General features: G+C 36.3%; 1 protein-coding gene across 1 annotated transcript in view; it reads right to left on the bottom strand.

Moving 5' to 3' along the window:
- Positions 1-25,905, bottom strand: part of LOC136827084 (protein ECT2-like) — a 247,932-nt gene that overhangs the window by 110,035 nt on the left and 111,992 nt on the right. Inside the window, exon 12 of the mRNA XM_067084838.1 lies at positions 23,865-24,072. Coding sequence (XP_066940939.1) covers positions 23,865-24,072 — 208 coding nt within the window. The remainder of the gene's footprint in view (positions 1-23,864; positions 24,073-25,905) is intronic.

Below are 25,905 nucleotides of genomic sequence, written 5' to 3'. Positions count from 1 at the left end.
TTTTGTTGTATTCTACATGAAATTGTGCATATTTTCATATATAAAACTTTATGTAACAGCTAATAGAAAATGGTGCAAAAATTACGAGAAAGTGACTAAAGAATTTCTGAGATTTTCAGCAGAGTTAGCGCGCGCGAATGTAAGGAAAAAGTTTTTTTCAAAAATTCACCATAAATCAAAATATTGTGCTAGTGACTTTCCGTTTGTTGCAAAATGAAGGTAAATGATTGAATATTACTAGAATGTAAGAGTTTTAGCTTACAATTGCATATTTCGACCATTTCGATCAAGTCAAAGTTGACCGAAGGTTGAAATTTTGGCACTTATTGTGATTTATAAGAAAATATTTCAAAACTGATAAAAGCTACAACCATGAGTTATTTTTTGTTGTATTTTACATGAAATTGCGCACATTTTCATATATAAAACTTTATGTAACTGCTAATAGAAAAAGGTGCAAAAATTATGACAAAGTGACTAAAGAATTTCTGAGATTTTCAGCAGAGTTACCGCACGCGGAGGTAAGGAAAAAGTTTTTCTCAAAAATTCACCATAAATCGAAGTATTGTGCTAGAGATCTCTCGTTTGTTGCAAAATGAAGGTAAATGATTGAATATTACTAGAATGTAAGAGTTTTAGCTTACAATTGCATTTTTTTACCATTTTGGTCTCGTCAAAGTTGACCCAAGGTTGAAATTTTGGCACTTATCATGATTTATATGAAAATATTTCAAAATGATAAAAGCTACAACCATGAATTTTTTTTGTTGTATTCTACATGAAATTGCATACATTTTCATATGTAAAACTTTATGTAACGGCAAATAGAAAACGGTGCAAAAATTACGACAAAGTGACTAAACAATTTCTGAGATTTTTTTTTTGCATAAAATCGAAATAATATACAAAACACCAATAAATACAGATATATAAAAACTTGTAATAAATATACAATTAAATATAAAATCAATGCAGAATACTCACTCGTAATCCTAACTCTTTGTTCTATTCTTGTTTTCTCCATCCTCCACTGAAGAGTCTTGCATTTTTTTCCTACCGACATGACGAGGTACAGGTGGAGGAGGGAGACACGTGCCCTTACTGCAGATGGGCTGCCCTTCGGCGGTCCGCTGCGCCCTCCAGTGTCCCTTGGGTAGGCGCACTCCAATATATGACCGCAGTGTGGTATTTGCAGTCACACTCCCCGATCCTGCAAAGTGCTACCTTGCAGGTGCGACAGACGAACAGGGTGTCTCTTCTTCTGCCATTCATATGGCACACCTGGCACCGTTTCTGCTTACGCCCTTCTAGAGCTCCAGTGTGTGGTCCCCTGCCTGCAACCGACACACAGGGTCCACTACCCGACGGGACATTGGAATGTCAGGGAGGGCAGCAGCAGGGACAGGGACAGGGACCTAGGCTGCCGCGACGTTGCGACCTTCTACGGGCACGACTTCGCACTCCCCCCCCCCACCAACTGGCCCATCTCCCTCACTTTCACCATCACTTTCTGTCTCGTCCTCACCAGCCACAATCGGTGCCTCCTCCTCCTCAGACTCTCCCTCATAAGCACTGAAACCACTGAACTCGAGTTCACGTTCATGCTCTGGCTCTCCTACGGACATTGGGGGAAAATACTTGTCATCACTGACATCGGGCGTGATGTCCTCATCACTAGATGACCAACTGCCATCAAAATGAGGACTTTCCACCTGCTCTCAATTGAGCTCCAACAAGTATTCATCAATGTCCTTTTGTTGGAGGCCTCCTAAATGTTTACAAATGCCTCTCTGGACACCCCGATGTTTCCTAGGGGTCGTAAAAGGCACAGGGTACGGCCCTTGGGGCCCACGGTCACTTTCGGCCACACATGGCCGTACAACACAGAGTTGAAAAGATGGATCACCTTGGGTGCTTGGTCCCTCTCCAGCATTCAAGTCTAAAACACGTCTCACACGCTCACTACCAACAGGCAATACACGCCTTTCAGAGTCCTGACGACGTTGGGACATCTCTGCATCCGTCCTGTTGCGTCACAAACACACTAACACTTGCACAAAATTGGCAAAACACGAATGCGTCAAGAAATCGCTCTGACAATGCGTCGCTGATGCTTTGTAGTGCGAGAAGAAAGAAATTCGCGCATGCGCAGCAGGGTCACGCTTGTAAACAAAAGAGCGTGATCCATGAACTCCCAGCATCCCTCAAGGCACGTGATTTAAAATTTTTCGCAAACGAGGCCTATAAGTATTTTTCCGCGAATATTTAAAAAAACTTTTTGTAGTTGACGTATTTTACGCCCATTCGGCACCCGACAGACTTTTGTCGACGCAAAATACGTCCAGTCGGCGTTAAAGGGTTAACCCTTAAACGCCGAGCCTCTATTTACAAAAGTGTCTGCCGTATGCCGGCAGGGTTTGGGAGTTTGCGCCGAAGTGCTAAGAAAGTTTTTTTCAAAATATCACACCACACTTAGTTTTTAAGATTAAGAGTTCATTTTTGGCTCCTTTTTTCTCATTGCCTGAAGTTTAGTATGCAACCATCAGAAATGAAAAAATATTATATATATATATTGGAATATATGACAACGAAAAAAAGTTTCATATATAACTATACAAATCGCACGGTGAGCAAAATGGTTAAAGCTAATGAGCTATTTTTTTCTGTTGTACTGTACACTAAATTGCGATGATTTTGGTATATAACAAATTGTAAAACTATCAAAGCAACACAGAGAAAATATTATCACAAAATGATGCATGAATTCGTAAAGCGCGGACGTAAAAAGTTTTTTTTTAAAAATTCACCATAAATCGAAATATTGTGCTAGAGACTTTACGTTTGTTGCAAAATGAAGGTAAATGAGTGAATATTACTAGAATGTAAGAGTTTTAGCTTACAATTGTATTTTTCGACCATTTCAGTCGAGTCAAAGTTGACTAAGGTTGAAATTTCGGCACATTGTGATTTATATGAAAATATTTCAAAACTGATAAAAGCTACAACCATGGGTTATAATTTGTTGTATTCTACATGAAATTGTGCACATTTTCATATATAAAACTTTATGTAACGGCTAATATAAAAAGGTGCAATAATTACGACAAAGTGACTAAAGAAATTCTGAGATTTTCAGCAGAGTTAGCACGAGAGGACGTAAGGAAATTTCAGCAGAGTTAGCACGAGCGGACGCAAGAAAAATGTTTTTTTCAAAAATTCACCATAAATCAAAATATTGTGCTAGAGACTTCTCGTTTGTTGCAAAATGAAGGTAAATGATTGAATATTACTAGAATGTAAGAGTTTTACCTTACAATTGCATTTTCGACCACTTCGGTCGAGTCAAAGTTGACCAAAGGTTGAAATTTTGGCACTTACGTGATTTACATGAAAATATTTCAAAACTGATAAAAGCTACAACCATGAATTATTTTTTGTTGTATTCTACATGAAATTGCGCACATTTTCATATGTAAAACATTATGTAACAGCTAATATAAAACGGTGCAAAAATGATGACAAAGTGACTAAAGAAATTCTGAGATTTTCAGCAGAGTTACCGTGCGCGGACATAAGGAAAAAGTTTTTTCAAAAATTCACCATAAATCAAAATATTGTGCTAGAGACTTCTCGTTTGTTGCAAACTGAAGGTAAATGATTGAATATTACTAGAATGTAAGTGTTTTAGCTTATAATTGCATTTTTCTACCATTTCAGTCAAGTCAAAGTTGACTGAAGGTTGAAATTTTGGCACTTATCGTGATTTATATGAAAATATGTTAAAATTGATAAAAGCTACAACCATTAGTTATTTTTTGTTGTATTTTACATGAAATTGTGCACATTTTCACACATAAAACTTTATGTAACGGCTGATAGAAAACTGTGCAAAAATTACGACAGTGACTAAAGAATTTCTGAGATTGTAAGAGCCTGACGCCGTCTCTTCCAAACACGTGTGTTCGTCATCCATCGGAGTGGCGAGACGTTTGGCATCTTCACAAACAGAAACATACACACAGTTTGATACAGAAGATTCATTGGAACATTATGAGTACATGATTAGAATGCTTGCATGGCAATGCAAGTAGCGGTGATTGTACATACATCAAGACAACAATGGTTAGGGAGAAACAGACGGAAATATTGTATGGTTGAAATCGTGTTCCTTTAGAGAAAGAAAAAGATATGCTCTTGTTGTATTGTCCACTCCGATGGACGACGAACACACACGTGTTTGGAAGAGACGGCATCAGGCTCTTACAAGATTTTCAGCAGAGTTAGTGCGGACGTAAGAAAAATTTTTTTCAAAAATTCACCATAAATCGAAATATTGTGCTAGAGACTTCTCATTTGTTGCTAAATGAAGGTAAATGATTGAATATTACTAGAATGTAAGAGTTTTAGCTTACAATTGCATTTTTCGACCATTTCGGTCAAGTCAAAGTTGACCGAAGGTTGAAATTTTGACACATCGTGATTTATATGAAAATATATGTCAAAATTGATAAAAGCTACAACCATGAGTTATTTTTTGTTGTATTCTACATGAAACTGTGAACATTTTCACATGTAAAACTTTATGTAACGCCTAATAGAAAACAGTGCAAAAATTATGACAAAGTGCCTAAAGAATTTCTGAGATTTTCAGCAGAGTTAGCATGGACGTAAGGAAAAAGTTTTTTTTCAAAAATTCACCATAAATCAAAATGTTGTGCTAGAGACTTCTTGTTTGTTGCAAAATGAAGGCATATGATTGAATATTACTAGAATGTAACAGTTTTAGCTTACAATTGCATTTTTCGACCATTTATATGAAAATATGTCAAAATTGATAAAAGCTACAACCATGAGTTATTTTTTGTTGTATTCTACATGAAATTATGCACATTTTCATATATGAAACTTTATGTAACGGCTAATACAAAACAGTGCAAAAATTACGACAAAGTGAATAAAGAATTTCTGAGATTTTCAGCAGAGTTAGCACGGATGTAAGGAAAAAGTTTTCTTGAAAAATTCTCCATAAATCGAAATATTGTGCTAGAAACTTCTCGTTTGTTGCAAAATGAAGGTAAATGATTGAATATTACTGGAATTTAAGAGTTTTAGCTTATGATTGCATTTTTCGACCATTTCAGTTGAGTCAAATTTGACAGAAGGTTGAAATTTTGGCACTTATCATGATTTATATGAAAATATGTCAAAATTGATAAAAGCTGCAACCATGCGTTATTTTTTGTTGTATTCTACATGAAATTGCAAACATTTTCGTATAGAAAACTTTCTGTAAAGGCTAATAGAAAACGGTGCAAAAATTACGACAAGTGACTAAAGAATTTACTAAAGAATTTCTAAGATTTTCAGCAGAGTTAGCTGATGCTTTCTTTTGGGATAAGAAAGAAATTCGTGCATGCGCAGCTGGGTCACGCTTGTAAACAAAACAACAGTGTGATCCGTGAACTCCCAGCATCCCTCAAGGCGCATGATTTAAAATTTTTCGCAAACAAGGTCTATAAGTATTTTTCCGCGAATATTTAAAAAAAAACTTTTTCTAGTCGACGTATTTTATGTCCACTTGGCACCCGACAGACAACTTTTGTCGACGTAAAATACGTCCAGTCGGCGTTAAAGGGTTACCCTTAAACGCCTACTGGACGTATCGTGACGTCGACTAAAATTGTCTGTTGGGTGCCAAGTGGACGCATCGCACGTCGACTACAAAAATTTCAACCTTCGTCAACTTTGACTTGACCGAAATGGTCGAAAAACGCAATTGTAAGCTAAAACTCTTACATTCTACTAATATTCAATCATGTACCTTCATTTTGCAACAAATTGGAAGTCTCTAGCACAATATTTCGATTTATGGTGAATTTTGAAAAAACTTTTTCTTACGCCACTCAGTAACTCGCCGAAAATTTAAGAAATTCTTTCGTCATTTTGTCGTAATTTTTGCACTGTTATATTAGCCGTTACATAAAGTTTTATATATGAAAATGTGCGCAATTTCATGTGGAATACAACAAAAATAACTCATGGTTGTACCTTTTATCAGTTTTGAAATATTTTCATATAAATCACGATAACTGCCAAAATTTCAACCTTCGGTCAACTTTGACTCGACTGAAATGGTCAAAAAATGCAATTGTAAGCTAAAACTCTTACATTCTATTAATATTCAATCATTTACCTTCATTTTGCAACCAATTGGAAGTCTCTAGCACAATATTTCAATTTATGGTGAATTTTTGAAAAAAACTTTTTCCTTATGTCCACGCCAGAAATTCTTTCATCACGTTGTCGTAATATTTGGACTGTTTTATATTAGTCGTTACATAAAGTTTTATATATGAAAATGTGCGCAATTTCATGTAGAATACAACAGAAAATAACTCATGGTTGCAGCTTTTATCAGTTTTGAAATATTTTCATATAAATCACGATAACTGCCAAAATTTCAAGCTTCGGTCAACTTTAACTCAGTGGTTCTCAACCTGGGGGGCGCGCCCCCCTAGGGGGGCATCAGCAGTTTCCAGGGGAGGCGCGAGGCCTAGGGAAAATTTAAAAATTCTAGAATTAAATTCGTTATTTTCTTAACAAGAGTGAGGAAACTAATATTCAGAAGTTTATTAAAAATATGCATCCGTATTGCCTTATAACGTTAGTTTCCTATAGTCTACCACTCTAGTTAGACTTTACCATTATTTTGTAATTATTTACCTCCCTCCCTGTCCCTCAAAACTCCTTCTTTTTCTTTTTTTTTATTTTCCCTTAAATCTGGGAGGAATTTTACTCATAGATGCAAGGGGGCATGGAGGGAAGGACCAGCTCTTAGAGGGGCGTGGTAATAAAAAGGTTGAGAACCACTGCTTTAACTCGACCGAAATGGTAAAAAAACACAATTATAAGCTAAAACTCTGACATTCTAGTAATATTCAATCATGTACCTTCATTTTGCAACAAACCGGAAGTCTCTAGCTCAATATTTCGATTTATGGTGGAAAAAAAAAAAAAAAAAAAAAAAAAAACAACCTTTTTCCTTACGCTCTGTGCGCGGTAACTCGGCCGAACATCTCAGAAATTCTTTCGTCATGTTGTCGTAATGTTTGCATCGTTTTACATTAGTCGTTACATAAACTTTTATATATGAAAATGTGCGCAATTTCATGTAGAATACAACAGAAGATAGCTCATGGTTGTAGCTTTTATCAGTTTTGAAATATTTTCACATAAATCACGATAACTGCCAAAATTTCAACCTTCGGTCAACTTTAACTCGACCGAAATGGTAAAAAAATGCAATTGTAAGCTAAAACTCTTACATTCCAGTAATATTCAATCGTTTACCTTCATTTTGCAATAAATTGGAAGTCTCTAGCACAATATTTCGATTTATGGTGAATTTTTGAAAAAACATTTTCCTTACGCCTGTGCAGTAACTCGCCAACATCTCAGAAATTCTTTCGTCTCGTTGTTGTAATATTTGCACCGCTTTATATTAGTCGTTACATAAAGTTTTATATATGAAAATGTGCGCAATTTCATGTACAATACAACAGAAAATAACTCATGGTTGTAGCTTTAATCAGTTTTGAAATATTTTCATATAAATCACGATAAATAGAAAAATTCGACTTTCGGTCAACTTTAACTCAATCGAAATGGTCAAAAACTGCAATTGTAAGCTAAAACACTTACAGTCTAGTAATATTCAATCAATTACCTTCATTTTTCAACAAACGGGAAGTCTCTAGCACAATATTTCGATTTATGGTGAATTTTTTAAAAAACATTTTTTACGTCCGCACGCTTTAATTCATGCATCATTTTGTGATAATATTTTCTCTGTGTTGCTTTGATCGTTTAACAATTTGTTATATACCAAATTCATCGCAATTTAGTGTAGAATACAACTAAAAGAAATTAACTCATTAGCTTTAACCGTTTTGCTTACAGCGCGATTTGTATACAATTATACAAGTTTTTTTTTTTCGCTGTCATATATTCCAATATTTATATATGATAATGATATTTTTTTCATTTCTGATGGTTGCATACTAAACTTTAGGCAATGACAAAAAAAGGAGCCAAAAATGAACTCTTAATCTTAAAAACTAAGCGTGCTGTGATTTTTTGAAAAAACTTTTTTTCCGCTTCGGCACTAGCTCACCGAACGCCGCGGGCATACGGGAGATGTTTTTGTAAATACAGGCTCAGCGTTTAAGGGTTAATAGAGTTTTAAAAATATGTAGTAAAGGTAGTAGTACATCTTTGGAAGACAAAGAAAAAAAAAACCAGTTTTTTGTTGTTGTCAGCTGCAGTAAAGAGAAATGGATTAACATTCCTCGAGAGATTCAAAAGATAAACCTACCTCTCTCTCTCTCTTTTGCATGTGCCAGCACAAGATTGGCTGAATGTAAGTCATAGTGGTAATTCATTCTCTCTCTCTCTCTCTCTCTCTGGCTGGAGAAGGGTACTAATGTTTAAGATGACTGAAATAATAATGTACAATAAACACCCCGTATTCGCGGTCTCACGATTCGCACTCACCTATTTGCAGATTTCTCTATGGAACATATATATGTATTATTCCTTAAAATTCGCCCATTCATGGTATTTTTCACTGAGAAATATTCATTAATTCCTGTATTTTCATCTCATTTTCATGACTAAATGCACTTTTTGTGACAAAACTATTAAAATACTCAGGTAATGCTTGAGTTGCGATAATTCACCTTACGATAATTCGATTTTGCAAAGGGGTAAGTAATTAATACTGATACGACAATATTTAAAAAAATTTTTTAATTTCGCGCAGGCGCAAGCAGCATTGTAACCAGGCAGTGAGAGAGACCAAATTACAATATACAACTTTTCCTCCATCTCTTTATCCCATCTTCTAGTAAAAAAGTAAAAGAGAATCAAAAGTATTGTTAGTAACTTTATACTCCTGTGTAAATGTGTACAGCTATAAACAACCGACAGAGAAACTGTTGTTTTGCTTATAGCCGAATCGGATAACAACAGCCGTTTACCTGGTATTTCAACCATCGTACGGTAATAAACAATTACCGTAGGTTATAGTACAAATGAATAGGACATATATTTTTACATTATGCCCTTATTTGGTATGGATGAAAGATACTCAATGAAATATACTGCTAAATTTAAGCTGCAAGTTGTAGCTGAAGCTGAGAAAACAATGTTCAAGCTGCTAATGACTATACTGTAAATTATTGTGCATCGACAACATGGATGAAACTCGATCGTAATTAAAACTGGAGAGAAGGTATTTTAATCAAAACTACTGGGCACAAAAGAACATATTACTGTTATTTTTACGCCGATAAACAATAAATACGTAAAGCTCGTATTATGATGAAATCAAGTGAAAACGGCGAATGGAATCTTGAATTTTTTTTTAAACAAAACAAACGCCCCCAAACGGCCATCGTCATCTACTGACGAAAATAATAGACACATTAATTTCACAACGAGACGTATTTTAGTTATAATTCGACTTAAAAACACTTCATATAATGAAAAATAACCTTACCCCATAAAAATAAAATATCTAGAGATTCATTTACGCTACCTAGAAGCAAGAAAAGCGTTCTGAACTGAATTAAATACGGCGAAATAAACACTGAATAAACTATTTCCAAACCAAAACATTAATCACTATGATTGCAATTTATAATACAAAAGCAATATAAGAAATATATATACAATATTATTGGATAAAGTGAATTAAGGCATAACATTTTTAAAAGATCCATGGAAAAGATGTGTATTCGTTATGTTGACGTTTGTATAATATATGTGAATATAGAGTGCAGTATAATGTAGGCTACGCTACCGTATATGTATACAATATACCATTGTGTAGGCAAAGCTAATTCTTGTTTGTTATTCAATTTCTCTTTGCACTGAATTATCATGTTACTTTGCATGAACCTCCAGAATTAGCTGATGTTAATAATTACTATACCATGTATGTATAGAGTATACTTTATAGTGTAGGCTAGGCTACCATATATGTATACATGGTACCAAATACCCTAGTGTAGGCTAGACTATGTTCGAGACACGGTTTGGTATTTATGTTTTTCCAACAGACAATAGTTTTTTTTTTGGAACCTCACCCCATCGTAAGTAGGTTAATACTGTATAACCATTTTTAGTTTGTTTTGTGTGTGTTTGAATTATCAAAATAGGCAGTTGTGTTTTTGGAAGGGTTCTAAGTATTCGTGGATTTTAGCTATTTTCAGGGGGGGGTGTGTGTTTGAATGATCAAAATAGGCAGTTCTAAGTGTTTTTGGAAGGGTTCTAAGTATTTGTGGATTTTAGCTATTTTCAGGGGGTGTGAGAAAGATCCCCGCGAATGCAGGGGGGTTTACTATAATTTCAAAGGTTAATACAGTATAGGATAATAATTTAAGCTATATTTGATGTAGGATGACACTTAGAGTAAAAATGGGGGAGCACTGTAGTTCTGTGAAATTCGAAGTCTTTTTCTGGTAGATGAGATGAGCAGTGAGTCTCTCTGTCTCTCTCTCTCTGACTCCAAAACAGCTCTCTCTCTCTCTCTCTCTCTGGCTCCAAAACAGCAATGGTACAATTTTGGAGGGTTTTTTATGAAAGACTCAATAAAAATGAAGGTTACATCATTTTCAAGATACCCAAAGGATTAAAAGTAAGGTTTTCTTACAATTTTTGATGACTATTTCAGCTTACAACGCGGCATCAGAACAGAACCCCTGCTGCAAACCAGACACTGGCTGTATTTTTAAAATTAATAATATTTGAAAATTAGTAAATCATTTTTTTTATCATAACAAAAGTAGTCATGAAAATAACATAAAAATAACCAAATATTGAATATTTCTTGACACAAGTCGGAAAATTGCCGAATTTTTCGCGAATAATTTACAGATACGTTCCACAGAAAATCCCACGAATTGTTAAGTCTGCAAATCATGAGAACTATACGGGGGGTTTACTGTAAACCATCAATGAAGCTGCTGCAAATGGCACCGATGCATGCACCAGAGACAGCAAAAACAAATTGAGCTTACCTGCTGGTTTTGTTTCCTGTGTTCCCTGATTTTGTAGTGGGCAGGGCCTGTCATCTACACAAAACAGTAGAAGCGCTACAGCGAAATTTGTAAAAAGTTACCGTGCAAGGCAGAAACGTTAGCTAAGCAATTACTTGATAGGATACTTATATGAAAAATTCAGTTCGCCTAAATTACGAATGACAGCAGTGCATAAAATTTATATATAGACACCAACAGACAACACCCTACTTACGAATGAGTTAGTTTCGAATGGCCATGAGGTGCATAATTTTATTATGTTTACATTCAAATTTTGCTCTGGGTGCCTATTCTGCTAGTAAGGATTTTTGTAAAGAATAGAAGAACATGAGGAAGAACCTATTCCTTTAACTCTTTCCCTGATTATTTTGAGTATGCTTGTGATTAACTATCATGTATTATTCTTACAATCACGAGAATATTTGTTCATACTCGTAAAAAATTCCCACTTATTTCTGTCTTCCTGATTTAACTCGGTCTGTGTTGAATTCTCATTTTCTATATTTAATATTTTTTAAATCATGCAGTATTATAAAGAATTACTTTGGATGCTAGAAAGGTATAAAGAAGAAAATGAAATTTAGATTCGAGCAACATTCAAAACTTAGTATCTTTTCCATGCTTTGAAAGTTATGAACTTTGAGAGAATTTCACAGAAGCAGTGTCTGACAAAGAAAGTACATAAAATAAACAATGCACACCTCTATCCATTAAGAAAAATACATACTAAATACAGAAAATGGGAATTCATCACAGACCAAGATAAATCGAATACAAATAAGAAGGAATATTTTACGAATATTCTTGTGATTGTAAGAACACGTGGTAGTTAATCCTGAGAATACTCAGAATAATCAGGAAAGGGGTTAAAGGAACAGGTTCTATTTCTTCTTTGTGTTCTTCTGTTCTTTGCAATAATTCCTACCAGAAGAATAGGCACCCACACAGCAAAAAATTTGAACTTACCTGTGGCACTGAACACAATTTTAAATATATATATATATATATATATATATATATATATATATATATATATATATATATATATATATATATATATATATATACAGTAGAACCCCTGGTCCTCCACCGTACTACAACTCGACATAATCGGATTTCGACATGAAATGTTGAGTAAATTTTGCGTCGGAGCTCGAACAACAAACCACAATCCGACTTGATGAATCATATAATGTTTGTAGAAAAAAGAGTTTCGGGCAGCTGCCACTAGTTGGCATTGTTAGTGTCGTTCTTCCCATGTGTATTTAAAAGCATTTAAAGCCCACACATGCTGCTGCTGCTGTTGTTTGGAGAAGTACACCTTGTACAGGTATATATCATTTTTTGGGCTTTCTGCACTGAATTTTCATCCAATCATGGGTCCCAATATGTTATGGTATCATAACATTTACTGAAAGATGTTTTACAGTGGTTTTGTACACTATTCCAGTAGACTCTGTATGAAATTTACCATAAATACTGAACTTAATGTTTATGTAATTAGTACCGCGATACACCACCAGGGTGGCGCTGTGGTTTGTTTACATCTGCTCATGCCACAAGCTGCGAGTTCGGACGTAATTTAGGAAATTTTTCTTAATTTTATGATAACAGACATACAGTAATTAATTTAATTTATAAATACTGTATTATTAATTTAATGTGATAATCTGGCTTGTTTTTCAATGTTATCATTATTAACAACAGTTTCTTCTGTACGCTGTACCCGTTACAGTACATTCTGGTAGTGACTATAGGCTACCTAGCCTAGCCTATGGTGCTCGGTTTACCATCGGTAATACAGCTGCATTGGTCGTAGGCCAATTTTTTTTGATACAGTATGCATTTAAAAATGTAAAAAGTTCTTCTGATACGCTAAGTTATTCAACTCTGAACTTATTTAATTGTAATTTGTGTAATGTTTTGTATAAAAATGCAAGATTGGGGTAATGACTGGTGGTCAGGAATGGATTAATCCATTTTCAGTTATTTCTTATGGGAGAAATTAACTCAGAATTATATATATATAAATCAAATCTCATATATATTCTGGAACCTATCTTCTATATTTTTATATATATATATATTTATATAACTAATTAGCGTTGAGGATATATATTCTACGGCTTATATATATATATATATATATATATATATATATATATATATATATATATATATATATATATATATATATATATATATATATATATATATATATATATATATATATATATATATATATATATATATATATATATATATATATATATATATATATATATATATATATATATATATATATATATATATATATTTAAATTGTGTTCAGTGCCACTGGTAAGTTTAAATTTTTGCTGTATGTGCCTATTCTGCTGGTAAGAATTATTATAAAGAACAGAAGAACATGAAGAAGAAGAACCTGTTCCGTGGCACTGAACACAATGTTAAATTATATACATATATATATATATATATATATATATATATATATATATATATATATATATATATATATATATATATATATATATAAACTTATTGACATGTATGACATTGGATTTAAAAGAAAAAAAAAAAAAAAAAGTTACTACTATTTGGCACCAGCATGACATTTTAACATTGCATCTAGGCTTTTGGACGATGCAAAAAGAATCTGTTGCATCACATTTGAGCATGACTGTGCTAAACTATTTACATAAAGGATCAGAAAGTCAATCTTCATAGACCCCAATAATACGAAGCCAATTTTGGTTCAAGTCAGTACGGTAAATATAACTGACAGTGCTTCCTTTGCCTAGGTTTTCTCATCCTGAAGTTTTCTAGCCCATTTCTAATTTTGTTTTATAATCTGTTCTTAATTGCAACTTGAAACCTTTTCTCGATTGGTAATTAAATGATACATAACTAGTAATTTTGAAAAAGCTTGGTTTCCCCATATGGTTCGTTACATTAATCAAAGATACACTACATCAAAAGGACCTACTATCCATTTCAGGGACTGTGAGTCATCATTTTTCTCAAATATCTTTCAAACTAATTATCTGATCGAAATGGTACTTTGACACAGTGTACAAGACACCTCCCACTAATTTTTGGCAATAGTGCATAAGCCAGCAGGACTAATCTACACAATCGAATGTCCGCTATCCCCCATCCCTTCCCTCTCCCTCCTTCTCTTTCTCTTTCTTTATTGCTTTTTCTCATCTCTCCCCCCAATACCTCTGTAATTTACAATATGCAATAAGATACCATTTTCCATGATATTTTTCAATACCAGCAGATAGCTGGAGAGTTCATAATGATTGTTAATTTTTCCGAACGTTTTCTGTTAATAGTATCCTTGGCGTGTCCGGCAGTAACGTGATGATAAGGGGTTGTCTGTCCGCTGCAGCACTTGCAGTATGCATACTCACTGCGTAATTGATGGAGGCAGATTTTTCATCGCAGTCATGGCGTGGATGGATATGTAGCATCCAAAACAATAATAATACAATAAATCATTATAATATCAATAAGTACAAAATAAACAATTTTAATTTATTTAGTCATAAAATTTACAATACCATAAAATTTATAACAACATGATTTACTGTACTTTGTGAAAAATAATGAAAACAAAATCACGTGTTCTGGTGGCAACAAGCAAAACAGAAATGGAAATGCAGGTATACGGATTACGGGGATAGAAGGAGTGGAAACGGGGGGAGGAGGGAGAAAGCGTGCGATTTAAAAGCTGTTACTGTTTTGTTTGTTACCACCAGAACATGTGATTTTGTTTTCATTATTTTTCACAAAGTAAATTATGTCTTTATTATAAATTTTATGATATTATAACTTTTATAACTGTAAATAAATTAAAATTGTTTATTTTGTATTACTGATATTATAATGATTTATTGTACAGGCAGTCCCCGGTTATCGGCGATCAGATTTTACGGGGCTTGTCTAGCAAGGAGAATCGGCAGTTTTCGGTGCCGAAAGTCACTGATTTCCGCTTATCAGTGCTGATATATAACTAAGGCACTGAAAATCAGCAATTTTTGCGCTTTTCAGCGCCGATAAACCCCTAAAATCGCTCATTTTCAGTTATCACCACACCGTAAGAACAGAACCCCTGCTGATAACAGGGGACTGCCTGTATTATTATTGTTTTGGACGCTATATATCCATCCGCACACTGTAACAAAACAACAAGACGCTACGTCCAAATTATACACTTTGAAGCGGTCACGATGAGTGACAGAACAGCTGTGTTGTTGTATTTTTGGTAAATGGAACAGAGAGTTAATCTTCGTTTTTCAGTCAGTCCATTAACTGAATTTGGAAGAATGAAGAAGATTCAGAAAATATTGTCAAACTAATAAGAAGTTGATCAACAATCAAAAAGCCATAGAATTCAACAAAATTTACATAAAAGAAAAACTTTTGCCCTAAAAGCACACACACACACACATATATATTATATCTATACATATATATACATATACTGTATATATACATATATACGAGGTCTGTTAAAAAAAATACATGGACTGTTTGAATTACGTGGCTCCAGTTGGTTCCAGGGGAATCCACTTGGTGTCGCTAGGTTCAGCTGATTACGACGCCATTTCCTGATTGCAGATATCTTCATTTGTGTATTAGCTACGCGGTTTTTAGTGAAGTGCGATTTTCTCGTTTGGCAGATTTCAGAATGAATGACGTGAAGGAGCAACGACTTGCTGTGAAATTTTGTGTTAAAACTTGGAAAATCTGCGACTGAAACTTTTGCTATGCTTAACACAGCTTACGGTGATGTTGCTATGAAGCGTACGGCATGTTTCAAGTGGCATGAGCGTTTTAAGGATGGTCGACAATCCACTGAAGACGATGAGCGTCCTGGACGTCCTTCCATGTCAACTGACGACCCACATGTCGACAAAATCAACACGTGGGCAAATCGACATCTGACTGTCAGGGAGCTTGCTAAAGAGTGTGGGATATCAGTTGGATCTTGTTACGAGATTTTGACAAAAAGATTGAAGATGCACCACGTTGCTGCGAAACTTGTGCCGCGCCTGATGACAGACGAACAAAAAGCCCATCGCCTCCAGGTTTGTCAGGAACTGCTTGATCGTTCAGAAGATGAAAACTTCTTGTCCAGGATCATAACAGGTGATGAATTGTGGGTTTATGGTTTTGACATTGAAATGAAGGTGCAATCGTCCCAGTGGATGGGTGAAACATCCCCCAGACCCAAAAAAGCTCGCCCTTGCCAAGTTTGATCCAAGGTCAAGGTGATGCTGACAGTTTTCTTCGATGCTAAGGGTGTTGTTCACCCCGAGTACCTCCCCGAAGGCTCCATAGTGAACCAGACTTACTACATTGAAGTTCTGAAACGTCTGAGGGACGCCATCCGTCGCAAAAGGCCAGAAATGTGGAGTGGCGACTGGTTTTTCCATCACAACAACGCTCAAGCCCATTCAGCCCTCAGAACTCAAGAGTTTTTGGCCAAACACTCGATCACTGTTCTTCCCCACCACCCCTACTCAACTGACCTTGCTCCTTGCGATTTTTTCTTGTTCCCCAAACTCAAAAGACCCTTGAAAGGAAGAAAATTTGAGACGATTCCCGAGATTAAGGCAAATACGATGAAGGAGCTGAAGGACATTACAAAAGAAACATACCTGGACTGTTTCAACAAGTGGAAACACCGTTGGGATAAGTGCGTGCCTTGGGGACTTTGAAGGGAACCCAGATCTGTAACTTCTAAATAAAGTACTGTACATTTTGCTTTAAGATGTCAGTCCGCGTATTTTTTTAACAGACCTTGTATATGCAAATTTTTGTTTCCTGGTGCAGGTAGATTTTAAGTCTCGAAATTCATTACTTTACTCTACAACGACCTTGTAAGATAACCAGGAGCATATAAAACAGAAAACAAAAGTAGTTATACAGGAGCTTAGGGCTCTTTCTCAAAGGGAAGATGCGTGAAACACGTGGGTACAAAAATAGGTATATTTACATAACAGACAAGATCAAAGGAAAATGAATTAAATAAAAGTTAAATTGCTGCTGCGGTTGAAATTCCTCCCAAGGGGGGGGGGGGAAAGCTTGTGAATGCCAGAAAGGCAGACCAAGGAGAATTCTCTTACGATCGTCCTTCTGAAACAACATGAGACACAGGTTACAATCTAAGGCTGGAATTGGGGAATGCTTTCTACTCGAGGGTGCACTGAGGGTGCCAAGGACAACCTCGAGGCTTGACTAGTGACTTGAGTAAGGGGGCAGTGAGCACGTGGGCTGGGATTGAACCAAGAAATTCAGGGGACAGCCAAGACACAGCCCAGAAGTCTAATGAATGCACAAGGGCGAAAGTAACGTGACTAAGCAACTCTTTCAGGGTACTTTACCGTCCCACAGGAGTGTCTAGCACTGATGTTGACATCGGGGCTTCGTTCCAGTCCTTTCCAAAGACGTCAGCAAGGGGTTCTACATGTGTGTGTAGACAAAGGCCGCCCACCAAAGACGTACTCAAGGGTGGTAGACTGGTGGAGTGATGGAGGGGCGCCCTTGTGATGGATAAAGGGCTGTAGTTGAAGTTCCACTCACTTTGGGATCACACTTCACCGCTTGCAAAGGATACTGGCCACGTGGTTGGGTTACAAAACAAGGGACAGCGGTCCACGTGGCGGCGAAGAAGGGGGGGGGGGAACATCTTAACTTGTGACCTCCTCCATTCAGGTCCGAGCTGTGTGTGAGAGCGATCGTAGGGCGTCACGGCCTTTTATTACGTCTGCTCAGGCGTAGGGGGGAGCGATGGATTGACCCCGGGTCGTGGCTCCTGTACCAAAGAAAGGGGGCCAGCAAGTTACTGCCCTAGGCTAAGATTATCTCCTGAACATGCCTTGAAACCCTCTGGAATGTTGGGCTAACTACTCCGAACCAGATTTCACTCCTCTACACAGGTTCAAATAGACAGAGGCCTATCTATTGGCCAAGCAAAAGCAGAAAGGAGGGTGTTTTGTTAGCTTATTTTGGTGCAAATCTTTACAATATATATACATACACACACACACACACACACACACACACATATATATATATATATATATATATCATCAACACACAATCATATGTGGAATAAATAAATTTCTGACTCATATAACCCAGGTCTCTCAGGTGGAAAGCAAGGGTGTTACCCACTGGGCCATACAAGTCTAAAAAGAAGTTGGAACCTGATATGGCCCAGTGGGTAACACCCTTGCTTTCCACCTGATAGACCTGGTTATATATATATATATATATATATATATATATATATATATATATTTGTATATATATATATATATTTGTATATATATATATATATATATATATATTTAATTATATATATATATTATAATATATATATATATATACACACATGAAGCTACAAATGTCACTTAATATCAAATTCACAGTACCTCAGAATATCACTCATGGGGAATTAGCACCAAGGAGAATTTATAAGTGATAAAAAGTTAAGTATACCTTAGTTTTATCAGACCACTGAGCTGATAAACAGCTCTCCTAGGGCTGGCTTGGATTGGTACTGCTGGTCTCAATCCCTCGACACAGACACTGGGTAGACCATCGACTGGAGTCGCAGGATAAGTATTTGTGTCGAGGGATCGAGACCCGGCAGTACCAATCCATTTCTTCTTCTTCTTCCCAGTTTGTTCCCATTTTTATATGGGGTCGCTGTGATGCCTTCTTTGAAGGACTTTGATTTGGCTTTAGGGGTAGACTTTGTAGTCCCGATCAGCTGCCCAGCCTGACATCACTTAGACCTCGGTATTGTGTACATGTATTGTACCAGTTCACCAGCGCCCTTTCTCCCAGCAGCGAGGAGCTGTTAAGCGGTAAGGTCGATAGTCGAGACGTGTGAGGTGTCTTATGTTTTTAGATGTTGGAGTGGCTTTGTTTGTGTGTTATAGTCTGTAACACCCATTTGCTTTTTAAGCAAACCTATCCGTTGATTACATACATAATAATCCCGGGGTGTCTACATGGATAGCAAAGTGTCCGCCTCTCTGACCGGTCGGCTGCGGATTTGAACGCGCGCCACAGACCTCTAAGAAGTCTGAGGCTGCTGCCTTAACCAATTCGGCCACCGAGGCTCTTGGCAGTACCAATCCATTTATCACTTATAAATTCCCCTTTGGTGATAATTCCCCATCGGGGATATTCCCGAGGTAGCGTCAATTTGATATTAAGCGACATTTGTAGCTTCATGATTGTACATAACTCATGGTGTGATAAATTTCACAGTATGTACAGGCAGTCCTCGGTTATTGGCGGGGGTTCCGTTCTGGGGGTGTGATGATAACCGAAAATCGCCAGTAACCAAAAATCAGCGATTGCCGGCGCTGAAAAGTGCCAATTTTCGGTTACTGGCGCCTCTGTTAGGTATGTATTGGCGCCAATACCAAATTATCGGCGCCGATAAGTGGAAATCGGAGATTTTCGGATTTTTGCCACTAGACAAGTGCCATAAAACCGGATCGCCATTAACCGAGGACTGCCTGTATATATATATAATATATATATATATATATATATATATATATATATATATATATATATATATATATATATATATATATATAATATATATATATATATCCATCCAATTAATAATGGCTACACTCGTTTTAGTAATGAGGTCGTTATCTATACAAAATATATACTAATTTCTAAAATAAAAAATTGACATTCATTCATTTTTTACGATTGCTTAACAGATTATATTTTTTTCTTTACTGCATGCTTCTGTACGTATTCAGCCCACACAGGCCTTATGATTGCGTTGCAGATGTCATGGGTCCTGGGACAGACACTACCCCCACAACACCACCTGGCACACCAATACTCAATGCCACACCAAGTGTCTTTGACAATTTTGCCATTGGTGCCATTCACTGCTATGTACATGGTGATTTTGCTAAGAGACTTACCTTCACTATTAACACGCTGGCAGAAGACTTACAGAGAGATTACATCATCCCTACTGAAACCTTAGAAACAGCGGTGTGGCGATTACTATACAATATGGGGTTCTGCTACAGACCACACAGCCAAAAAATATGTAAGAAAGGAGTCCCTTGATACTGTGTGCTGGTCCACTGGCACTCTCCGAGCACTCAATGGATGTCAAAAGGAGGTGACACAAGTGGTATATGTTGATGAAACATGGTTTACCAAGAGAATGCATCCCAACAGGGAGTGGGTGGATGCTTCACAGCCTGAGACCAGTGCCAACTACAGTAAACCCCCAGTATTCGTGTTCTCACGATTTGCGGACTCCTGTAGTCACAGGTTTCTCTTTGGGAAGTATCTGCCCATTATTTGCAGAAAATTCGCCCATTCGTGGTATTTTTCACTGAGAAATATTCACTAAATACTGTATTTTCATCTCACTTTCATAACTAAATGCACTTTTTATGATAAAACTATTAAAATACTCAGGTAATGCTCAAGTTACGATAATTTGATTTTGCAATGGGGTAAGAAAATATTTTTAAATTTCGCTGCGGGCACAGGCAGCAGAGTAATCAGGCAGTGAGAGAGACCAAATTACAATAGACAACTTTTCCTCCATCTCTTTATCCCATCTTCTAGTTAAAAAAGTAAGAGAGAATCATAAAAGTATTGTTAGTAACATTATACTCTTGCGTAAATGCGTACAGCCATAAACAACTGACCGAGCAACTGTTGTTTTGCTTATAACTGAATCGGATAACAACAGCCGTTTACTTGTATTTCAACCATCGTACGGTAACAAAATAATTACCTTAGGTTATGGCACAAATGACATTAAGTAGAATAGGACTGATATATTTTTACATTATACCCTTATTCCATATGGATAAAAGATCGTCAAGGAAATATACTGCTAAATTTCAGCTGCAAGTTGTAGCTGAAGCTGAGAAAACAATGTTCAAGCTGCTAATGACTATACTGTAAATTATCATGCATCAGCAACGTGGATGAAACTCGATCGTAATTAAAATGGGAGAGAAAGTATTTTCATCAAAACTACTGGGCATGAAAGAACACATTACTGCTATTTTTACGCCGATAAATGATAAATACATAAAGCTCGTATTATGATGAAATCAAGTGAAAATAGTGAACGGAATCTTGAATTTTTTTTCAAACAGAACAAATGCCCCAAACGGCCATCATCAATCGTCATCTATTAATGAAAATAGAGAAATTAATTTCAAAACGAGACGTATTTTAGTTATATTTCGACTTAAAAACACTTTGTATAACGAAAAATAACCTTGTCCCTTATAAATAAAGTACTGTATCTAGAGATTCATTTTCGCTAACTAGAAGCAAGAAAAGCGCTCTGATCTGAGTTAAATGCGGCGAAATAAACGCCGTGTAAACATTTCCAAACCAAAACAATTATCACTATGATCACAATTTATAATACAAAAGCAATATATACAATATGAATCGATACAGTGAATTAAGGCATAACATTTTAAAAGATCCATGGAAAAGATGCATATTCGTATTTGTTATGTTGATGTTTGTATAATACGATTTGTGAATATAGAGTACAGTATAATGTAGGCTATGCTACGTGTATGTATACAATATACCGCAGCGTAGGCTAAGCTAATTCTTGTTTGTTATTCAATTTCTCTTTGTATTGAATTATCATAAGTCACTCTGCATGAACCTTCAGAATTAGCTGATATTAATAATTACTATACCACGTATGTAAAGAGTATATTTTATAGTGTAGACTAGGCTTCCATATATGTATACAGTACATGGTACCGAATACCCTAGTGTAGGCTAGGCTATGTTCAAAATATGTTTTGGTATTTCTTACGTTTTTTCCAACAGATGGTTTTTTATTTTTGGAACCTAACCCCATCGTAAGTAGGATAATACCTGTATAAGCATTTTTAGTGTGTTTTGTGTGTGCCTGAAGTATCAAAATAGGCAGTTCTAAGTGTTTTTAGAAGGGTTCTAAGTATTTGCTGATTTTAGCTATTCGGGGTGAAGGGGGGGTGGTACGCATCCCGTGCGAATACCGGGGGTTTACTGTACAGTCATCATGTCCCACCTGGAGAAGGGGAGCACTTTGTGGTTGTTTCTGCAGGCACAGTTGATGATTTTGTCGAAGATTAATTTTTGTGCTTCCCATCAAAAAACAAAACTGGTGACTACCACAGAGAAATGAACAGTAACCTCTTCATCCATTCACTGACATAGCAACTCCTTCCAGCACTGCATGAGCCATCAGTGCTGGTGCTTAACAATGTGCCCTACCACAACTAGTTGAGTGACAAGAGTCACTGCCCTATCACTTCCACCATTAAAGCAGATATCATGAAATGGTAGACGTACCACCAGATACAATTCCCACCACATGCCCTGAGTTGCTGCAGATCTGTAAGCAGAACCACCCACAACCTCTATACCAGACTGACGCAGTCATCCATGCATAGGGTCATGATGTCGTCAGCTGCCACCTGCTCATCCTGAGCTCAATGCCATTGAGCAGGTCTGGGGTTTCATGAAAAAACATGTGCATTCCTCATTGCAATGGTTCACTCAGGCAGATCTGCAGAGGAAGCCAAGGTTAGCGCAACGAGGTGTGGGAAGTGCAGAAGAGAGAGAGAGAGAGAGAGAGAGAGAGAGAGAGAGAGAGAGAGAGAGAGAGAGAGAGAGAGAGAGAGAGAGAGAGAGTTTAATTTTGGTTACCTTATCCTACCTGCTCGTAGGAAACACGTCGATACAAGGGGTAAAAGGGTTTAAGAGATCGTGATAGTAGGTACATTATACTGGGCGAACAGGGTGAAGGTCATATGCACTTTAGCCTACTCCAATTTATTTAACTTGTAACTTAAGAAAATACAATAATAAATAATGAACACAGAATCTACAAAAACCAACATATTTATAACATCCAATATTACTCAATATTTATTTAATATAATAAACAGGAAAAAGGGGGCAGAAATGGGGAGGCCAGGCATGTGGGTTGAGGGAGGGATGAGGAGGGGAAAAGAGGGGTAGGGAGGGGTGGGTTGAGGATAAAGGACATTCAAATGCATAAGTTGGTGATGCTTGGCAACACCATGTAAGTCAAGAGTAAAAGCCTTAGCTAATGCCATTGGACAATGCACTTTATTACCAAAAATTAGCAGGAGGTGTCTTGTACACTCTGTCAAAGCACCATTTCGATCAAATAATTAGTTTAAAGATATTTGAGAAAAATGATTCCCAGTCCCTGAAATGGATAGTAGTAGGTAATAGCTGATATTTTGTTCATGAGTTCCAGGAGACAAGAAATGTTTACCATGGTATGGCAACCACACTTTTACACTTCGTTACTGTAAAAAACTGCTATAAATATCTTTCAGACAGCAGTAAATACTAATTCACAGATTATTCTTAAAGAACTTATCACAAACCTCATTTTTAAATACAGGATTTAAATACTATCACCATTCATGCAGTCACACAAAACACTTCAAGAATGTATCTCACCAGTTACAATCCAGCTTGACCCTTCAAAATGGTGCTGCATTCAGGTTAGAAAAAGTTACAAACTAAACTACAGCCAATTCTTCAATAACAAGTCAACTAACAAACATCTTTTGAAATTTACAGCAAATTATTATAGTATGTTAATAGCAACAATTATTGAATATAAAGTACAGTATTACTCAACATATTTCAAAGGAGAAAATAAAAAAATTCTCTTACCATTAATTAACAAGCTCATTGATGGTAATCTTTGTACAGGCCTTATCAAGAGTTCTTGAAAACTCTGTCTACCACATTCTGGTTTATTCTGAGCTATTTTGAGAAAAGCATGAAATCTTGGTCTCTCGATGCTTATTTTCTGAATCATCTCTTTCATATTTTCAAAAAAGTTAATGAATGGTGGGTAGGCTCTTTCTAAATCACTGGACTGAAAAGTGCAAAAAATTCTTTATTACTATGCAAAAAACTGATAGCTCAAAATTACAACACATAAATTATATAAATATTACACAAATATGTCAAGGAAGAATCTGCAGGGAAACAGAAAAGGGAAATAAAAAATTAAATTTATTAAAGAATGCTTCATACATACGGCAACAAGTATCAAATCAAAGATTCTGATATAATATTTTCAAAAAGTTTGTTAACAATGTAAGCAATACACTGCCTGAATGGATTAGGCATTTAGTGAAACCATCAATTCTTTAAGTGTATTTTGAAGAGACCACCTACCACATTTCTAGACTTTGTAGGGCTTGCCAGGAGTTGTTCCTCAGTAAGAGGTAAAAGCTGGAGCAAGGTATAAAAATAATAATAAAAAAAAAGAAGTTTGACCTCTATGTTAGAAGACACCAAAGGGAATGCAAGAAGTGTAAATGGCAGAAAGAAGTGCAGCTGGGGACCAAAAGGATGCTACAAAAACCTGTCATAATGCACATGGTACACTGTGGGCAGTATTCCTTATACATATGAGAAAGTTGTTCAGAAATCCAGTAGCTTCAGAAGCAGCAACACCAAGACCTGTAAGAAGGCCCTGGAAATCGTGGAAAAAGGGGAAGATGAAGATCTAGACCTCAGAGGAGTTCGTGCTGAAGGAGCAAATCACTGAGGAGAGTAAGTCATTTCACACCTAATCCATAGTAGGGAGTGCTTATGTATAAACATTTATGGTGACAGTAATATACTGTATATGGGTCTCCATCACAACAGGATTGATAAATAAACAAATGATCCCTTATGTAACCTTAAAATAATAATTTTTATAAAATAAATTTTTTAAGTACTTACACTATCATTTGCTTTATCTGCGGCTACATAGCACAGGTTCAACAAGTGTTAAAATTGAAACAATCCTTAATGAATGCTCCCAATAGTTACCCATTAGAGGATGGGAGTAAGACAGCGAAAGTTTTGGTTGTCATTCTTCTCTAAGCCGAAAGTTTTGGTTTTCATTCTTCTCTTAATCGAAAGTTTTGGTTGTCATTCTTCTCTTAATCTCTTTAAGAGATGAGGAGGAGGATCTCATGATAGAGGGTAAGTACCTAAAAAAATTAATTTTATCATAGTTAATTATTTTTTTGGTGAAACTTACCCTCCATCATTTGCTGACTCCAACACTGAGTGCTGGAGGAGGGTAAGAGATTTCCTTATAAACAAATTATCAGATATTAGAAATGTCCTTATCGCTGCTTGCCTGATGCATACGATCCTATGGCAAGCACATTTCAGATGAGGATCTTCATCTGGTGAGGTCCACTGCTCCGAGGTGAAACGTGGACCCTGAATATAGCCAAGTTTGGTCTCTGTGCCTCAGGCCTACAGAACTGATGGGAGCTAAATCCCCAATTAAACATGATCCCTAAAGAGTTACCACCTAGCCACTTAAGTTGCTGTGGCACCTCACGCCCAAAACACCACCACCAATTTTGCCTGAAAATAGGTGGTTCTTAATCAGCTCAGGGTAGCTTTCTCCAATAAGAAGCAATGGCTCGGCAACATAAGTCCAACATTATTTACTCTAATGAACTTTGTTTGCCCCTACCATAGAGAAAGAAAGCAAATACAACAAAGCATAATACCACAATCAAAGCAAAAGTAGAGTATAATATTACCATGTACAAACTCCAATACATAAGGTTCTTCACTCACCCAGGATGGGGGTCGATAGTGAAAACCCATAATTGTTCATAACACGTAAGGAGAAGACAAGGAGAAATCTCCCTTCCCGAAACTACAGGTGCTAGTGTACGGCAGTCTTCCT

Source organism: Macrobrachium rosenbergii, chromosome 41, assembly GCF_040412425.1.
Source record: "Macrobrachium rosenbergii isolate ZJJX-2024 chromosome 41, ASM4041242v1, whole genome shotgun sequence".
In the NCBI taxonomy this organism is placed as follows: domain Eukaryota; kingdom Metazoa; phylum Arthropoda; class Malacostraca; order Decapoda; family Palaemonidae; genus Macrobrachium; species Macrobrachium rosenbergii.
Note: the sequence above shows the minus strand (reverse complement) of the source record. Positions and strands in the feature narration are given on the sequence as shown.